The 19656-nt window shown below is 23.9% G+C and overlaps 2 protein-coding genes across 3 annotated transcripts; both read left to right on the top strand.

The window, feature by feature from the left end:
* Nucleotides 1-3580: 3580 nt before the first annotated feature.
* LOC112602003 lies at nucleotides 3581-7678 on the top strand. Of its 2 annotated transcripts, none has more exons than XM_025349914.1 (6): nucleotides 3581-3687; nucleotides 4346-4545; nucleotides 4955-5502; nucleotides 6517-6595; nucleotides 7214-7275; nucleotides 7354-7678. In XM_025349914.1, exons 2-5 carry the CDS (start codon nucleotides 4543-4545, stop codon nucleotides 7229-7231), a joined length of 648 nt encoding a protein of 215 aa, XP_025205699.1. In that variant the 5' UTR covers nucleotides 3581-3687; nucleotides 4346-4542; the 3' UTR covers nucleotides 7232-7275; nucleotides 7354-7678. The 2 variants fall into 2 exon arrangements, with proteins under 2 accessions (XP_025205699.1, XP_025205700.1); XM_025349915.1 differs by lacking the exon at nucleotides 3581-3687 and adding an exon at nucleotides 3929-4026.
* Nucleotides 7679-10351: 2673 nt separating this feature from the next.
* LOC112601983 (kinetochore protein NDC80 homolog) lies at nucleotides 10352-19432 on the top strand. Its single transcript, XM_025349892.1, has 15 exons — nucleotides 10352-10457; nucleotides 10664-10803; nucleotides 10903-11178; nucleotides 11250-11361; nucleotides 12132-12354; nucleotides 12850-13013; nucleotides 13230-13341; nucleotides 13410-13522; nucleotides 14739-14871; nucleotides 16119-16324; nucleotides 16850-17071; nucleotides 17151-17255; nucleotides 18516-18631; nucleotides 18719-18821; nucleotides 19319-19432. The coding sequence occupies exons 2-15, from the start codon at nucleotides 10700-10702 to the stop codon at nucleotides 19388-19390; spliced, it is 2061 nt and encodes a 686-aa protein (XP_025205677.1). The 5' UTR covers nucleotides 10352-10457; nucleotides 10664-10699; the 3' UTR covers nucleotides 19391-19432.
* Nucleotides 19433-19656: the final 224 nt, after the last annotated feature.

The following is a 19656-nucleotide window of genomic DNA, read 5'->3' as shown; positions in this document are numbered from 1 at the left end:
TGGGGATCGTGCAGGCCGAATGACGCCAAAAGTCAATCCAGATTCGGAAATATTTGATCTAAATGTCGTCTAACATAATTGCATTGTGGCTGGTGCTCCATCTTGCTGGAAAACATACGTTCCGTGTGTCACGAACATCATCCAACAGTCTGTGTAGTTCATTGGTTAAAAATTAAGGTATCGTTCCATTAAGTGTACCATCATAAAGAACTCCTATTAGCTTTCCACCAACTAACCAACCATACATTAAATAACGAATTATGCATAAATCAAATTTTGACTATACTTCTAACATGGTCACTTTGAAAATAGAAAAAAACTGTTGATACAAAAAATGCTTAAAAAAAAATACTCTACCTGAATCTGCAGAAAAAAACTGGGGTTGCCATTTAAAAAAAAGTAAGTTGTATTGCGCATGCGCGTACCGAGTGAGCTAAAAATTTGAAACTGGTCTGAAAATATGTATTTAAATGCTCCCTATCACCTCCCGAAAACCCCAGTTCAATACAAGGTCATGCACCTGAGATATTTAGTGTTACCATAAATCGTGATCACACTGTATAGTATTTTTATAATTCAAAAATACATCAACAGTGATCGAGTTCAGTTGAAGTTAAGTACTGTCGTATAAAGAATTATGGTAAAGGTTGATAATCATTTAAGATAGATAACTATACGTCTATATAATATATAAAGTATAATTGTATACATTAATAAATAAATAACCTAACTTATAAAATACACTTCATTTTTGTAAAATGTATTTGCGCTAATGGTTTGTTAAAAAGGTATTTTTATTTTTATGTTTTTAGGTTGCATTTAGGTTATATTTTGCGCTTATGGGCTACAACCTTCAGTTCTTATTTACTTCTATAGTTGAAGAAGTTTTTTTAAACAATTAATGAGCAAAAAAAAGCTTATTTCTATATTGTATCTATGTGCCTGTGTTTTGCCATTTTTATGGATCTAAATTAGGGTGTCGTCATACAAAAAAGATAGAAAACCACATGGTTAATGTAGAGACGTACTCAAGCCTTATTTTATACTTATTTTTTTTACCAATCAAAGAGTTTATGAATCAAAATGTTTGTTCTCTTAAGGTTTTTTTTTTATTAAAAGAATCTTTTTATACTATTTACATGTTGAAAAAATTTAGGCCCTTCTTTGAAAAACTCTTGTTGGAATGTAATTTAACGCATTGTATAGTTGTATACACTCTATTTTTCATAAAACAAAACATGGTACATATTATAATGGCTTATTTCGTTTAAATTTTGAAATCCAGATTTTTTTTTTGTATTCCAGAACACAATATATCACACCGGGATACTCAATTATGTCTGTTTCTCGAATGTACAAATTGATTTCAAGTACTACAATAATGGCTAAAGACGTTATCTATATTATATTTATTTTGAAATCATTTGTTGTCTTCTATACGTGCTTTGAAAAAAAATAATAAACACAAACATCCTTGAATTATTAAATGTTTTTTTATGTACTACGAGTTTTTTAAGTAAATAAAATATTGATATAATAAAATTATACTTTTTTAATTCTGACATATAATTGCAAAAAAAAAAACATTCAGTAAGTACTCAATGAAAACCTACAGTTTTTGATAAATTAGTAATCCTTGATTCAATGGAAAAATTATTATGGGATCTCGGATAATTGTTATTAAGTAAGAATCGTTCGTCTCTGTTCGCTGTCTAATCATTACGAATAATAAGTTCTAACAAACATAATAGTTTTTAAGATTACCTTTATTTTTTTTGATGCTGTAATATTTTATTTTAATGTTTTTTCGGTTTACAAAGGATATTTAAATCTACCTGGTACCTGATTAGTGATTTATAAATTAAGCAAAAATTTATGAAGGAGTTGACGTTGTTGTTTAAACACTAAAATACTTACTATTGGAAATTTTATTAGATATAAGTTCATGTCGTTCATGATAAACCATGTAGGTATATCTATTAAAAACAATTTTTAAATTTACATCTATTTTAAATTATTTTTTGTGAATTATGATACACGAAGTGACAAATCCAATTTGGTCATAACTCATAACTTTCGACTGGGACGTCCATCATAAAAATGTAAATGATATTAATGAAATAAATGAATATTATATTATCTAAATCTATGTAATAATCGTGGCAATGATATACAGTAGAAGCCGCTTATTAGAAACACGGATAATTGATACAATCGTGTTATTGAAACAAAATGTCTCGGGACGGATCGGCCGTATATTAGAACATTGAAAATAAATCGGATTATTGAAACATCACATCGGTTATTTGAAACAATTGGGAGAAGGTCAGTTGACATATACACCGATTATTTAGCGATAACCAATGTACTTCAATTTTATCTTTGCTGTCGTTACGTTTATTTTTACTGTAATTTATCGCGAGAATGCTCTTTCTGTACGTACTGGTCGTACCGTTTGTAGTTTAGCTTCAGCGTGCGTATGTAAAGATTATTAGTGTTTCCTTTTTCTAAAAATCTAAAAATGTCTAAACGCTAAGATTTTAGCCAATTTTCATGCGACCATTCGTGGTTTGAAACTCATTTGACCGATTTGCTAGCCCAATACACACGCTCTGATATTTTCAATGCGGACGAGACTGGGCTTTATTTTGGAGCTCTACCTGAACACACATACGCACTCAAAATAAGTGACAAAGCTAAAGGGGCAATATTACTCGTATGAAAATATGGTCATGGAGTTACTCGACGTAAAAAAACAAATTACGAATGATAAATATTTTACATAATATCGTAAAATATACACAATTGTGCATACTTTTTTAAATTATACAATATAGGTACATACATACATACATATTTTTTTCGCGTACCTATTATTCATTTTTTTTTTTCAATCGCTTATTAGAAACAATCGGTTAATTGACACAATTCACCTTGGTCCCAAAGTGTTTCTAATAAGCGGCTTTTACTGTAATATATTGATTATCGCTTTTAGCCTGCTTTTATCCACCTTGCCTGTAGGTATAATATTAATTATTGTGGTAGATAAACAGCTGTAGACTGTAAACATAAGAACAGACGCGATAAACATTCGATAGGTTTTATATACTTACCTAACTAAAGTGGATTTCCGTTATATTTGGGTTTAGGCGTAAGAAATAATAAGACTATAAAAATAAAAAAATATTTTAATTATTATTTATAATTTATATTTTTGGAATTTTTGTCCAACTAATACTTTTTAACCGGTTACTAAAAAAATTAATATTTCATACAATTTGCTCATTGGACGACGACTTCACGAATTGCTAATATCAATATTATCAATGTTAATATTTAAGTAAAAAAATCTACTGGACTATTTTTTAAATTTATTATAGTTTTTAATTACAAAAAAATATGATTATAATACGTTGATGGTTGATACCACTGAATTAAATGTTGTAATTAGTACAGCGGTTAATATATAGGCAATGAACACTGGCCACTGAACACTACACTACATAACATAATATCGTACATTATATTCTGTGGTAATGTGGTAACAAGTTACTTTATGGTCTATGATATTTTCAGATCTGTCCCTGATAAGAATTATAGCTGATAAGACAGTCAAAAGCATGACTTGTAGATAACACTCAGAAGTCAAAAAGCCATAACTTCCAAGTCTTATATATGTACTAAGTAGTAAGTAGTTAAATGTAACCTTGAACTTGAAAAGAAAAGTCTTTTAATATAGTATATTCATATTTAATATTTGTTATTTCTGTTCATGGTTAGAAATCTAACTTTAAAAAAGAATGTAAATATAAATTAATACTATCCATTTTAATACTTAAAATATTACAATATCTGTAGTTTTTTTTTTTTTTTTTGGAGAATTATTTTTCATTTGCGATATAAATGAGTAAATATTAGTTATTAATGTATCTTGCTGATATAAATACCTATAAATTCTATATTCAAATCAATTGTCTGGCCGACACATTGTAATTAATATTATTTTATTATTATTAACTATTTATGGTAAGTAATATACTATATAGCATTAACCTTAGAATGGAAACATATTTCTTTAGCAATTCAGAATTAATTATAAAAGTTGTTTTATTATATATTTTAGAGTTATAAATTATAATTTTATGTATTTATAGTTAATGTTAATCATATACAAGACATATTGTGGTGTGGCATTAACATTAATTTTAAATCAAGAAAAAAGGACTCAATTTTACCACAATGAATATATCATCTATTATTTATTTAATAACAATTCTTCTTTGTATATTATATTATGTATATTTAGATTTTAGTTGATACTTAATTTTTGTTATATTTGTTTCAGATTTCATTGACACTGATATTTTGCATAACAGTTATGATCATTTGAAGGAACAATTTTCACTTCAGTTAGTTCAGTTATCAATTTGTTTTTAAACCCATTTTAATATTAAATATAATAAGAATGAAGTACATATTTTCTATCAATAGTCTTCTTTGGCTGATACCATTATTCTTGGAATTGATCAATTAATCATATAAATGGTAAATATTGGTTTGATTAATAATTGAATTAGAATTTTAGTTGGTTGGACAATAAGGAACTTAAAAAATAATAGTAAAGTTGAATAATTATACTCTACAGCAATATTTAGATTACAGATCACTAGTAAATCTTGTTTTACATTGATTCAAATTTAATTATATTTAAGTTGGACACAATGTAATTTATTTATAAAGCCAAATATTGCTTGGTATTTTTTTTTTTAAATTGTTTGGTTTGCTGCCATTAGATTTCATTATTTTGATTTCAGAGTTTAATCCTAGTTCACAATTCATTTTACTAATTAATTTTGTCTATGAATCTATCTAGTGCTCTCTGTTAAAACTCTGCAACTAATTTATAATTATTTATACTTATGTGTTAATTTAATAATATTTTAAATTTTTTTAGTGTATAGGTTACAATAATTTAAATAACTACGTAAACATGGATAGTCAAAGTCAGCATTTAATTGATCACAATTATGCTTTAAATCATATAATTGATCATGATTATACCACACAAGTTACTACGCTAATATTAAAGAATGATGATAATGATGCTGCAACTGATATTGCTGATAATGATGCTGCTGCTGATGAGGTTCATGATCCAGAGCCAACAATTTACAGAACCCTCCCTGGCATTCAACGCAATACAAAAATATATGTGGATAATTTAGGTTATAAATATTATAAGAAAAAGTTTCTAGTCGATACAATAACATTAATATGTGAACGACAACGAAACCCTAGTCGTCCATTATGTTATGGTACAGCATCAATTAGTAAAGATGAAATGGATAACCGAATTTCTATTCGAACTCCTCATAACCACGAGCCTTCGCCCATTGACTTAAATGTACCATTCTTGAGAAATGCACTCACTGAAAAAGGCCTTGATCCAAAAATTACAACAACAATGTCTGTTCAGAATATTTATGAAGATGAAATAATTTCGTAAGTTTATTTTTATTTGACCCGCTATCTTTAGTTATTGGAATAAATGTATTTTAGTAACTATTAGCTTATTTTGCTTTTGAAATACAATTATTTCAATTTTTTAAACATTAGTAGAAGAAAAAATTTTCAGAATTAATTATTTTTTAAGTTGATGATAAAATTTGATTATAAAACAGAACTTTTACATATTCAGTTATCACCTTTTGTTTTAAAAATGTCAATATAATCAAGTTGAAATGACTTATAAATTAATAATTAAGTACAATTTTATGATACTTATACTAATTTGTTTACAAAACTAATGAAGTAAAAAGAAATTTTTTAAAACTAAACATAGAGACTTAACATGGTTAGGTTAGACCAGGGGTAGCCAACTTAAATGATCTTGTGGGTCACTTTGGAAATACAATACGATCTCATGGGCCACATATTATTTTATTTTTTATTAAATTTGTTTAGGTAATTGTGTTGACATTTCAGCGGGCTACATATAAAATTATATTAGTATTAATACAAAAAAATATAAAAAAAATACAAAATTTATTAACATAGATAATATGTAATAGTTTTAATTTATTTATTTTACTATTTAGTAATGTGTGATAAATTTTGTGGGCCGAAAAATTTTTCAATATGAGCCTTCCCTGGGTTAGATGATGCTTGCTTGATCAGTTTAAATTAATAACATTAATTTGTGATGTATGTGATATGTTGTGTTCTTCATGCTTAAGAGTATCTTTTGTGCATTATGCATTAGACCACAATATAATTATAAGATGGTCGCAAAATTATAAAAACAACAAACTTGAATCTTCAAATGGTGAATGTATGATTTTACACAAATATAACTAAAAAAAACTAAATAATTGTGTAGGTAATTTATGTAAATTTGGTTTAATTTTTAAATTTGATTTGTGTAATTTGTATAGGTGGTATATAACATTGTATTATTCAAACGTTTAATACTTTGATTATATTTTAATTATATTTTAATTTTTATAATTTTGGCAGGCACCAAGAAGCAGCTAAAAATTACACATTTACCCAAACTAAAGAGAGAGTAAGAAGGATGAAAAGATTAGAGCGATTGGTTAGTTACTTTAATATACATGTTAACATGGAAGACATTATTTGGAAAAGACGTTTTTGGTTAAGAAACATACATAATCAATGTTCACAATTAGCTATTTATGTAAAGAAATTTTAAAAAGCTCATTTCCTGTTAAATTGTTTTAGTTTTACTAGCCAATGCCGTCATTTTCCACAATAACGTTTGAGTGTAATAGTGTAACAATACATTTAATATTTATATAATTTATAATTTGTTTTTTATTAAAAAATAATTTCTTTATTTCCTTGGTATTATATAATTTAACATCCTTAACCATGATAATAACATGCTTTTTCTTAGTATAAAATAAGTAGAATTAATAAAAATAATTATTACTTTAAATATTAATACTCTATTGTGTGTAAATTTATCATTGTAAATCTTGGTTTCATACTTATATGGTTAATATGTATATTTCATTAATGGTATGTGTATCATACTTTTTATTCACTATTACTTATAGAGTATTTTTATTATCGAAAAATAGTATGTTTTATCATTGATTATAGAATAATCAATAGTTTTATAATTTTATTATTGTTGTTCAATACTTTTTTTATAATTTAAAATCATAATATGTGTATTTTGTTTTTACAGAAATATTATTATTATTGATAATCAATTTTTTATTAAATTTCAACAACAAGTAAATAATTTTGGTAATTATTTAATTTGAATGACTATTATTGTTTTCATTGCTATTGTGTTATATAATTGTTTATTTTACTGAATTATAGATGGTGTATGCAGATTTCAAAAAGAAAACATAACCAGACTGATTAAGAAATGTGTACTAGTAGCTGACTGGTGCTAGTAACTTATTGATGTTTTTGAGGAGAACTGTAAATCACATTGATGGTCATGTTCAACAAGTTCCTTCGGGTATATTGTTTTAACTGTATTTCATATTAATAATTACATTTAAAATTTTTAAAATAATTTTTCTTGAATATAACTCATTAATGAGATGGTGTGATTTTTGGAAATGTATCCTCATAAATTAAATTAATTTTGTTACCCATTTGATAATTATTGTTTATTGTTGTACAGTATCATAATAAAGTAATATGGTTATTTTTTAATCAAGTTTTATACTTAGCATTAAATTTAATTATTTCCTAAATTCTAATTATTGTCATTGGCAATTTAATAAATATTTAATATATTAAATCCGAAAACAAATATGAACAAATCACAAATATATTATAAATTTGTCATGCCTTTTTTAAGCAGTTGCTTGTGTTGAATGTATTTATTTATAATAACATACACATAACAGATACTATCACAGAAATAATATAAATTAACTAAAACAATTTAATAACTATAAAAGGTTTATATTTTAATATTCTTTATGTATATAAAAAAATACTATCATTGATATAAAAAGTATTTATTTATTTTTATTGCAATACTTGAATGAGTTGAATGTTTGTAAGAAAATCTTGGTGCTTATTGATTTTAAATTAAATATATTAATTATTTGTTAGTAACCTACTAACTTAGAATGTCCGATTTCCTACAAAAACAAACATACTCATGGTTTTATTTTAAGTTATTGGTGTAGCAAAAATGTGATTAAAATAAAAAATATTAATACTTTAAGTAGTATTTTCTACTAATTGTTTCCATACAGTTAGTGCATAGCACTTATTGTTAAAAAATATTATCAGTATTAAGATTTAAAACAATTTTTTAAAGGCTAAATACACCTAATAAATGACTAATGCTCAACATTTACTTTTCTATTGTTTTTCATTAAATTTTGTTTCATTTTCATTAATTTGTGATTTTGATTACTTGTAAACCACCCATGTAAATTATTAAAGAATTTTATATAAGTAAATGTGATACATTTAAAATATTTAAAAAAATGGTTCTTGAATTCTAAAACATAAAAAAATTAAAGAGATTTCATTACCAAGTACGGATAATCCATGTAATAGGAGGGGGTGTTCCAAAATATTGTAAGAATGATTTGAGCACATGTACATTGATTAATATGCAAAGTAAAGTATGGAGAAGAGAAATCAGAATTCAATGTCATAGGACTAAGATAGGGGATACTTTGTTTTTTAGTTTTTTTTATTATAATATTATAATCAGTTTTAAGAAAGACCTTGTCATATGTAACTAGAATCAGAATGGAAAACAACTAGAAACTTTTACTTTTTACTGACAGTGTATGTGGATGATGGAACAATAACACTGATATGGAGATATTATAATATGCAAATCAATGGAAAAATGAAAAACAATTGGATTAACAATAAACAAGGAGAAAAAAAATACATAGATAATAGTTAATATTAGTTATGACTTATGAGATACAACCAAGGCACAAACAATTCAATTTAGTTGTAGACCTTATATGTTATAGATAATTATTTTTTGAAAAGGGTGACAAATTTCTAATACTTAGAAGTCAATATTAACAATTACCTACCTATTTATTTTACATAAACCAGATTATTATAGATTATAAATATTATTAGATATTTTAGAGTGAAACCTGACTGCATTGAATTTGAACCAATAGATTTCACAATAGCATAATCAACATTTGACAATTTATGATTTCCAAAATCATAATTATTCATTACCCAACAAAATAATTGATTACTTCCTTCTTAATTACCTTCTAAATTCATAGTAGACTTCTATTTCTATATAGTTTGTTATTCAAGAACGATTAAACGCGAACTTTACAATATAAATCAACAAATATAATTAAATAATACTATAGAACTAAACAGCGAAGAGTATAAAAAGTTTAAAAAAAATATATAAATATCTATGCAAGTCTAATGCATATAAATATAACGGTAATATCCTACCCCATAAACGACAGACTGTTAGTTTATACTTCATAGTTCATACTGAGTGTAGGTATGCACTTATATACGGGTTTGAAATGTGGGTGATTGTAATTTGTAAATAATGTCATGCTGACGAAATAAAAATTATCGTCAACATAGTATAGAATTTTATCTTCTTTAGTTCGATATTGTATTGATAAACTATTAACTTTTAAAATTACTTATGAAAGTTATGTAAAAGTTTAGCATTCATTTATTGGCAATATTGTAAATTTTGTTATGTTTTATTTGTTTAAATTGTTTTAAATACATATAGGTAATGATGTAATTTTTTATATTTAAATATTTTGTCGATATACTTAGATGTTGAAAGGTTCAACGTTCCTAATTTTGTTATATTTGTTTTATTTGTTTCAATGTTTGAAGTTGTTTAAAATAATAAAAAATTTATGATACATATTTGCCATATTTTTAGTGCATATAATATTTCGGTCTCTAGTTATCACACAGTAACATGATTTTAATTCCTGGTTCGTGGTGGCGTGTGGTCCGGGCTATAAAGTATAAATAATATTTCAAGTCTCAAACTATGATTAAATAATTGTTATACTTGTTATGATCGTAAATTCGTAATGTTTAGCCATTTGGCCTTTTTAATTTTTATTATTTTTTGAATTTCAAATTAAATACTTTCAGAGTCGAACATAATATATAATAAAGTATTTACATTTTCCATCGATAAAAATTTAAAATGTAAAATAATTCTATATACGGATCACGGACAATAAAAAAAAATAAGATGTCTTAGTCCGTTAGTCCGTGATACGAATTATACATGCTTAAATAGAAAAGCTTGTAATATTTTTCTTCCATGATATACTGATATTAACCGTTTGTTTCTAGTGATAATGTGATATCAAGTAATAAACTAATAACAGTAATAACCGTTTTTTTTTCATAATCGATGCTTTAGTCAACTCGGCAACAACTCTGTCTTTCACCGTAACTCGTAAGGCTTTAATGTAAGTTCAAAGTTGTAGTTTACACGTTTACAGTTTACAATTCCATAATTATTGAAATTGCTGTTTTGAAATATGATTTAATTCATTATCATTGTTATCATAATTTTCTTATTAATATTTTGTTTATAAAATACCTTTGAGGATATAATGTAATATTTTATAATTGTTAAGAAATATATATATTTTTTTGTTTGTTTTTGTGTTAGGTTTAAATATAATCAATGAGTTAAAAACATAAAAAAATGAAGAAGGCATCTTTTGGAAGACGTTCGTCAGCCACTGGGCGAAATACTTTTGGTGGTTCCACATTTGGAAGACAAAATTCATTTGATGGCAATGATATAAGGTATTTATTTATTTCGTTATTTTGACTATTTTCCAATTTATTTTTATGAAGTAAATCAGCCATGCAATTATAAAAATGATTAATTTATTTAAAAATTAGATTGAGTCGTCGAGAAAGTCGTGGTATGGAAAAAAAATCAATGCTTTTGAAACCTGGATTTTCAGCAAAAAAAAAATCTGCCTCATCAGAAAATTTATCCGCACATGATCCAAAGCAATGGTTATCAACAGTGAAGAAACCAGCCAATCAACAAAGAAATACTTTAGTTCGTTCAACTACATCTATGAATATTACTGGTATTAATTTAGTTGCATCTACACCATGTGTTACACCTGGACTTAATCCAAATTTACCTGGAATGAATACTAGTTATAAGTAACTATATCATTTACTGACTTTTAATTTAACATTTTTATATCATACAAAACAAATTATTATGTTTGCAGGAATCGAAGGTTAAGCTCTGAATCACGTTATAGTAATTATGGTGTAGTTAAAAATAGAAAAGAAGTTCGGCCATTGACTGAAAAAGACTTTCAACAAGCAGCTATACATAAAGTACTAATATAATTAAATATTTCTTTATGATCTATATCTATCTTATTAAATAACTGTAATACTTATTTTTACATTTTGAATAAGTACTGAATTTTTGGATTTGTATATGCCTAAATCTAATCTTAAATAAGTGTTTGGTAGAGAAGTTCTATGCAATATGAAGGAGGATATACCTAAATTTGTTGTCCTTTGTCTTACAAGTGTTAAACATAGCAAATAAATGTTCAGAAATTCATGTTTAGCTTGGTTAGTTTTAATTATAAAATAAATTCATTTATTATCAAACATTTAAAATAACAACATTGTAGTTTTGTTGATATTTTAATTTTAAAAGAAGTTATTAGCATTTTAACATTTTTTATATCTTATATACTTATAATTCACTATGAAAATTAAAATATTGAAAATATACCTATTTCCCAATGTTTGATAATTTGTAAATTTACTCTAATATTGAAATTAATAAAACTAAACATTAACTTTTAATTGTTCATTTGTTGTTTTATACACTTTTATGACAGAGATAACAAATGTGAGTGAACCGATCAATTTTTGTTGCCTGTTCTCTTGTGAAACAAAGTGATGTTAATTTTATTACTACGTTTTTATATCAATAGATTTATTTTTATAGTTTATTTGGTCACATATATTATATCATTGTGTGATATATAATATTTATTTAATTTATTTAATTTTTATAAAGTAATAAATGTACTGAATTTGATTAAATTAAAATAAGCTTCATTTGATACTAATTATTTATTTTGTAGATTCAAAACTATTTTTTGACTGCTCCTAATGCAAGTCACATTTTGAACAACGGTAGTATGAAGCCAATGACAACTACTATGTTTACCGATATGTGCGAGTATTTATTACATAAACTTGACAGAAATCAAGTATTAAATAAAAGCAAATATATGGAAGAATTACCTAAAATTATGAAGAAGTACTATTATAAAGGAAAAGTTGATAAATCATGGCTGATTACTGGTAATGTTTATTATGCTTTTAGACTTAATAATAATAATAATTTTATAATTATTAAATTATAAATTTGATCGTTAGATTATACATTACTATTAAAATAATAACAGGTCAAAATGTTTAAAAACATACTGTTCATATGAAAGCTGTATTTAATTAATGCAAGAGTAATTGTGACTTAGTAATATTGTGAATTATTTATGTATATCTTAACATCCACATCTATTTAAAAAAAAAAAAGAAGAAGATTTATACATTTTAATTTAATTAAAATTATCATGATATATGTGTTCAGTGTTTAAATAAATTGGTATTAGACAATATATAGATTATAGGTATAGTCTTGAATAGAAAATTGATGGCTTATAGTTATAATTTTTAAGTACAAAGTATAATCCAATTTTTTAATCATGATTGTTATACTACTTATTTTCTTTTTTGAATATTTAAATTTAGATATTTTATATTAACTTTATGTTTTTATTTCATTCATGATTCTAGTAAATGCTAGCCATTCTTTTCCACAAGTAGTTGGTTTACTTCTTTGGTTAGTGGAATTATGTGAAACTCAAAATCGATTCAACGTTATGGATACATTGTATCCAACAATTCTTGATCCGGATGAGTCTGAAGATGAAGATTATGAACAAACAGTTGAATTTAAGGTATTTATTCAAATTTTATTTTAGCTCTTAGAAGTAAACTTAAATATATACAGCTATCTAAAATGAAATATGTGTAGTTAATTTTAATTGTTTTATAATATTTATTTTCAATAATATACACTTAGATAATTCTAATTTTCTATGTTACAAAAACATTATTATAACAGTAATATTTATTATTAATTTATTATCATAAATTATGTTTAATGTTTGTAGATGTATTTGCCGTTTTTATTAAATTCATATCAAGTTGAGAGTAGAGGATCTGGTAAACCAGCAGATCAAGAATTCTTAAAGAAACAAGAAGAGCTCTTACTAGAAAATTATAGTTAGTTAATGTTATTTTATTTTATATTGTTGTAATTGTAATGTTATATTATATTTTATTTAATTTAGAAAATACACTCGGTATTGATGAGGAAGCTTTGATCAAATTGGAGGCAGAACTTAATAGTCATAAAGAAGAGTTGGATTTACTAAATGACCTTACTGAAGAACAAAAATTAGAGGTAAAGTTAAAATACACAACATTAATAGTTTGAAAGAAATAATTTTAGGTAACTACTTTACTGTATTTCAAAAAAAAACTGGTTAGTTCATTTTATTCTGTTAGATAATATTTAATAATAATTAGCTTTTATTATCTTTTTAGTTATGTTTTATTAAGCTCATGAATTTGTTTAGTACTTTCTGACATCCTTTACAACTAGAATAACAGGTTAGAATAGAAAATCGAGAGGTCTGCATATTAGAATTATGAACTTAACATTTAATATAATTAACTTTCTACAAAGCAATACAATTATCATTAATTTTTTTTTTTATTTGTATACAGTTATATATCTTTTTAAATACAGTCGAACTTGGTTATCTCGAACTTCTTTAATTCAAAATCGTCAATACCTCAAACCATTTAAGCGGTCCCTAGAATTTCCTATTTAAACAATGTGAAAAAATCTTGTTTAACTTAAATATTTTCGTGGATAATTCGAAGTTTTGAGTTTAATTAATATTATAAAATTGTAATATTTTCTTCGTGTACCTATTTATATATTTTAAAATCGAAAATAAGGTTATTATTCATTAGCATTATCGTTACTGATAAGTGGTTTAGAACAATTCACTAGAATTGCTACGATCAACAGCAAAATTTAAACAAAAGTACCTTTTTTTAAATATTTTTTAACCTCATTTTTGTTTATACGTACATACCTTTTTAAAATTACTTATATATAATTCATACATAAATACTTAGTAAATATTTTTTATTACATTATTTATAATAAATACATAGAAATTAATATATTTTGTACTGTTTTAAAAAATTTTAATTTGGTTAACTTGAACTTTTTTCTGGTTCTTTCAACTTTGAGTTAACCAAGTTCGACTGTTTATTATAGGTAAATTTTTTGAGGTATAGTAAATATTAAAAAAAAAAAAAAATTAATAATACACATTCAAAATTTAAATCCTAATCCTAGTTATTTTTATGCTTGACTTGTTTATTATTTTTGAAATACCATGTGTATGGTAGAAGGTAAATTACACTAGCAAGAGTTATTTTATTATTTTATATTATTTTAATTTATTTTGTTTGTTCTTTGTGTATTGATATGAGGTACAAAAATTAAATTATAAAATAATAGTTGTAATTTGTAAAATTATATTTATTTTTTTTAAATGTCCTAAAAATATGCTAAAATTAAAATATGTTTGTTTTTTTAGGAAATGAAAGCTATGAAAGTTGCATTACAAAAAGATATTGTGAACTCAAAAAAATATATTAAAGATTTACAAACTTGTCATGGAGAAGTGCTAGAATATATTTCAAAGAAAAAAGATGAACGTGTTTTTCAAGGTATTTAATTAAACTTTATTAAACTTATTTATTTTTTATACTAAGTTTAGTGGTAACACATTTAATATAATTTTTAGTGTTGTATTTATATATTAAATTATATTATAGCCTAAATATATACATTAAGTATTTTTTTTTATTTAAATTTTATATTTGGTTTATTATTTTTTTCTAAATTTGACTGTTAAGCCAATGTATTAATGAAATAATAAGTGATTATCACTATTACATGTCCTACAGTATATTTATATACTCTGTTTTATATAAAAGTAATCCCAGGCAATTGTATTCTACCCATCATGGTGGAAATGAATGTAGCTAATATGCACCGTGAGCTATACTTTTGGGAATGTCATTTTATTATTTCATCAACTGTTTTGCTCACATTTTGTTAAGATAATACTGTAAATACATACCTTAACCTTTTGTTTTCAGTGGATCACCTGAAACACTAGCTTATGAAAAAATCTAATTTAATTGAGGGTTTTTGTTTGACCAAACCTGATAAAAAAACAATGGCCATTAAAAGTTTCTCTTATATATATATATATAAATAAATGTGAATATAGAAATCTTTGTTAGGCATGTTCTCTGATACTAATCGTTCAATTAACTTGATTTTTTTTTTTTAAATAAAATAAATAGCTTATAATGAAGCAGGTTTAAGCTTATTTCTAATTATTTAAGATAATGAAAAATTGAGTCGTTAATTTTTTAAATATTTGGAAAATACCCCCTTTAAAATATTAATTTTAGAGATAAGTATTTTAGCGAATTGTTGATATAGTATAACAGTATAAAATTTTTCGTTGTTTTTGGTTCACATTATTGAAACTTTTTAGTTGTTGAATTTGGTCCAGAATTTAAAAAAAAAAAAAAAAAAATGCTGCTGTTAATTGGTCAAAAATAAGTAAAACTCTGGGCAGGCCAGCTATATCAAATTGATATGTTAGAAATATCCTTTATATACAAAATCAGAAAAACAAAAATATGATAATATTAGCATTCGGCAATCAATTATTACAAGGATACATTTTGTACGAACAATGAACTGAATGGAAATAGCTAGTATACATATGTATATGAGATAGAGTATTCTTTTCTGTTAACCATGAAAAATTTAGATTTGTTTAATAACTTATAACTATAGTAAACAAAATCAAATTAAGTCATGTCAATTAATTATTTTATTGTTATTATTATTATTATTTTTTAATACTTATATTATTATTTGAAATATTGTTTAGAAAAAGATATTGAAAACTTACAAAGGGAATTGAATGTGGTCAAAAGTTGTATTAATGGTCAACAAATTACTCAAGATGATAAGAAAATTATTGAAGAAGATATTATTAGTCTGAAACAAGACATACAATATGAAGCAAATTGCTTAGAAGAATACTCAAATATAGTCTACTCTGAAGATTTAAATGTTGTTGATGTTAGATTAAAAGTTAGTATTAATTAATTTATATAAGATACAAATTTTGTTAGTTGGGTTTTAAAAAGAAAAATATTACAGTAGTAGAATGTTCTCCTCCATCTAATATGATATATATTTTGAATAATCTTAAAGTATATAATTTATATTTATAAAAGTAACAAAAAAAAAAAAAAGTATAATTTCAAATATTTGTTTGATTTCCAATTTATTGTCTATAACATCAACCGATTTTCAAAAAGTATTACTTATTTAATAAATTGTATTTAATTTAAAACTATAGTAAAAGAACTACATTTATTGGTATTACTATTACATATGTTCTAATAATTGTTACTTAGGTACAATTGTTTTACTTAGAATATGTGTTCAAGTATAATATTATTTTTACTTATTTTTAAGAATATATTATGCTTGTTTTACAAATTTTTATATATTTATTTAATTGGTTTATATTTTGTTAATTTGTTTATAGAACACAATAATTTAATTACTGTAATTATCTTGTTTATAAACTTATAATTTTTAATTGTTTAGCTGGACAAATTATTCGTTCAATACAATAAAATGTGTGCTGAAAATATTGTTGTATTACCTGAACTTGAAAATGCAATAGCGGATAAAAATGTACTTGCTTTACATATAAGAGAGTCTTTGAAAGAAGTTGATGAATTATTGAAAGGTTTAAAAAACAAAAATGTTGAAAAACTGAAAGAAGTTGAACACAAAATTGCTTCTATAAGAATAGAACTAGATTCAGTAAGTAATAAAATGAATACAAATAAGTATACTACTAACAAATTTTTATGTGTACCTTTGAAATATATTGTTATTTTAGGCTGAGCTAGAGTATAACAAATTGAAGAAAATAGCTGAAAAATTGGACCCTGAACGTGAAGCTGATAAAAAACGTTTGTTAGTAATCACTGATCGTCAGTTTGAGGTAATTATTATTTAATACTCTAAAACCGGTTTAAGTGTATCTAAATCTTTATCGCCAGATAGAAAAAACTTAATTTTATCATTATATAAAGCCCTATTGACAGTCTAAATTCAGGGTTTTTAATCTACAGCCTTTCAATGTTTTTAAACTGGCACTCTTAAGCTAATTGATGTTTCCATTGTAATTTTTAATTTTGTTATTTTTTTTTAATTCATTAATTTCTTACTAAGAAATTAAAAAATAAATAAATATTCAAGACTTCTAGTTTAGATTATAATCATCATTAACCTCAATTAAAAGTAGTAATATTTAATATCAATACAAAGTTATTTATAGATATTTGAAAATATAGTAGAACGTCAATTATTTGGTCTAATTGATGTCAAGGGGGTCTGGATATTTAAAACATGAGACATTAAAAAATGTTATACATTTATACATTTTTAATACATTATATTAATTATTTATAATATAACTAGAAATGTGTGATAGTAAAAAAATAATTTGTTATAAAAATGAAAATAAAAGAATTGACTTCATTGTACACAATTTATTATAAAATCTTGAAAAATTTAATGAATCAAAAGTTTTGGAATGAAATGGCCTATATTTATCTTTTCTTTGTACAACTGAAATTGTGGATGTTCCAACATAGTACTTTTTAGCTAATACTCAACTTGTTTTAACGTTTTTCAATCGTATAGTGATGTCTACTTTTTCTTTCATTATAAGCACTACACTTTTTCTATTAAATGCAATGTGATACTGAAATTTACTCGTTATAATGATTATAAAATAAACTGTACAACGATAAAATAATACCAGATTTATTGAGAAATATACTGAAATATCAACGCCGTGGCTATAGTTGATAATAATCTGTAATAATCTATGTTTAATTATTGTAAGGTTGATACTAATCTATGATTATGATTATGTGGAATGACGAAATACAATTACAATTTTGAGACCAACATTTATATTTATCGATCACTAATAAACTACAATTTTTTCATTACATATAGTTTTAATTTTGAATAATAATAAAAAAAAAGAAGTAAAACATTTATATAATTAGAAAGAAATTCATCAGTGAAACCGATAATATTATTATTTATATATATGGCAAATATCTTCGAGACACAACTAGTATATAGTACCCACTACCTGTCATATACTAACTCTTTAATCTGCTTGGAATTATACATATTAATTTTATAATTTCATTTATTATAATATTATATTAAATTATTACTTTAGGCTAAACAAGAGCATGAAAATAAGTTGTATGAGATTCAAGCTGAAATAAAAAGTATTAATCTTGATAACACTGAGGTTAAAGTTAAAACAGAAGAAAAAAATAATTTATGCCAGCAGTAAGTATGGTTGTTTAATTGTATAATATGCCTAAATATATATTTATGTTTATATCGTTTAACTTATAATGTAATTTTTTTTTTCAGGATTAGTGAAATGGAGGAAGAAAAGAATTACATTTATACAAAGACCTTTAACTCTTTGAAAAAACATGGAGAACTCATTGAGGAAACCAAAGAGTTAGTTAAGGTATATGGTATTATTTATTAATATTTGGTTTCATTAAACTTATTATTAAAGCTTAAAATATGCATGTTAATATGTACAATAAAATATAAAATATGAAAAAAATTATTTAATATTTTGAAAAAAAAAAAAATCACCGGAGAATGTTAATTGTGTATAACAAATTTATCTATGATAAGATAATATTTTAGCATACTAGTGTAATGTAGATTAAATGTATATTGCATTGTTGTCTTCAAATTAATTTTTAAGGTAGAGGCTAATATCTGTAAAATTAATTTTTTAATATTATTCATCTTCATTTAGACTAATAATCAGACAATTTTTGAAAATTGTTTTTTCCGCAAGCTGATTATAATTTTAAAAAAAACCTAAAAAGCTTAACAAATTGGTCAAATGTTCAGATAATTGTACAATCATATTTTTAATAAATAAAATAAATTTTAGAAATAGTTTTATTAAATATATTAATATTGTGTTATTTTATTATAATTTTACAGAAACTTAGTGACCAGCAATTACAAAGTATGCAGTCTATTAAAAGCAATTATATCCAACAAATAAATTTATAATTTGTATGCCATAGAATATTTATGTATATTTATATAGGTTGATCATATACTTATATGAATTAATTTAATTTTATATTTTTATAATTTTTAATGATACCATGCTTTTTTAAATAATAATTTTATGTTTTGAATTACAATAAATGATTTATAATGAATTTATTATTTGAATATTGAACTCTTAATTGCTAGGTGAACAAGTTAAATAAGAATAATTTAAATAATTTGTTTTAATTTTTATACTATTACTACAGGGAAATATTTTTAAT

Source organism: Melanaphis sacchari, unplaced genomic scaffold (genome assembly GCF_002803265.2).
Source record: "Melanaphis sacchari strain LSU unplaced genomic scaffold, SCAv2.0 Contig80_pilon_pilon, whole genome shotgun sequence".
Taxonomy (NCBI): Eukaryota; Metazoa; Arthropoda; class Insecta; order Hemiptera; family Aphididae; genus Melanaphis; species Melanaphis sacchari.
The sequence above is the reverse complement of the archived record's forward strand: the minus strand, read 5'-3'. Positions and strand labels throughout refer to the sequence as shown.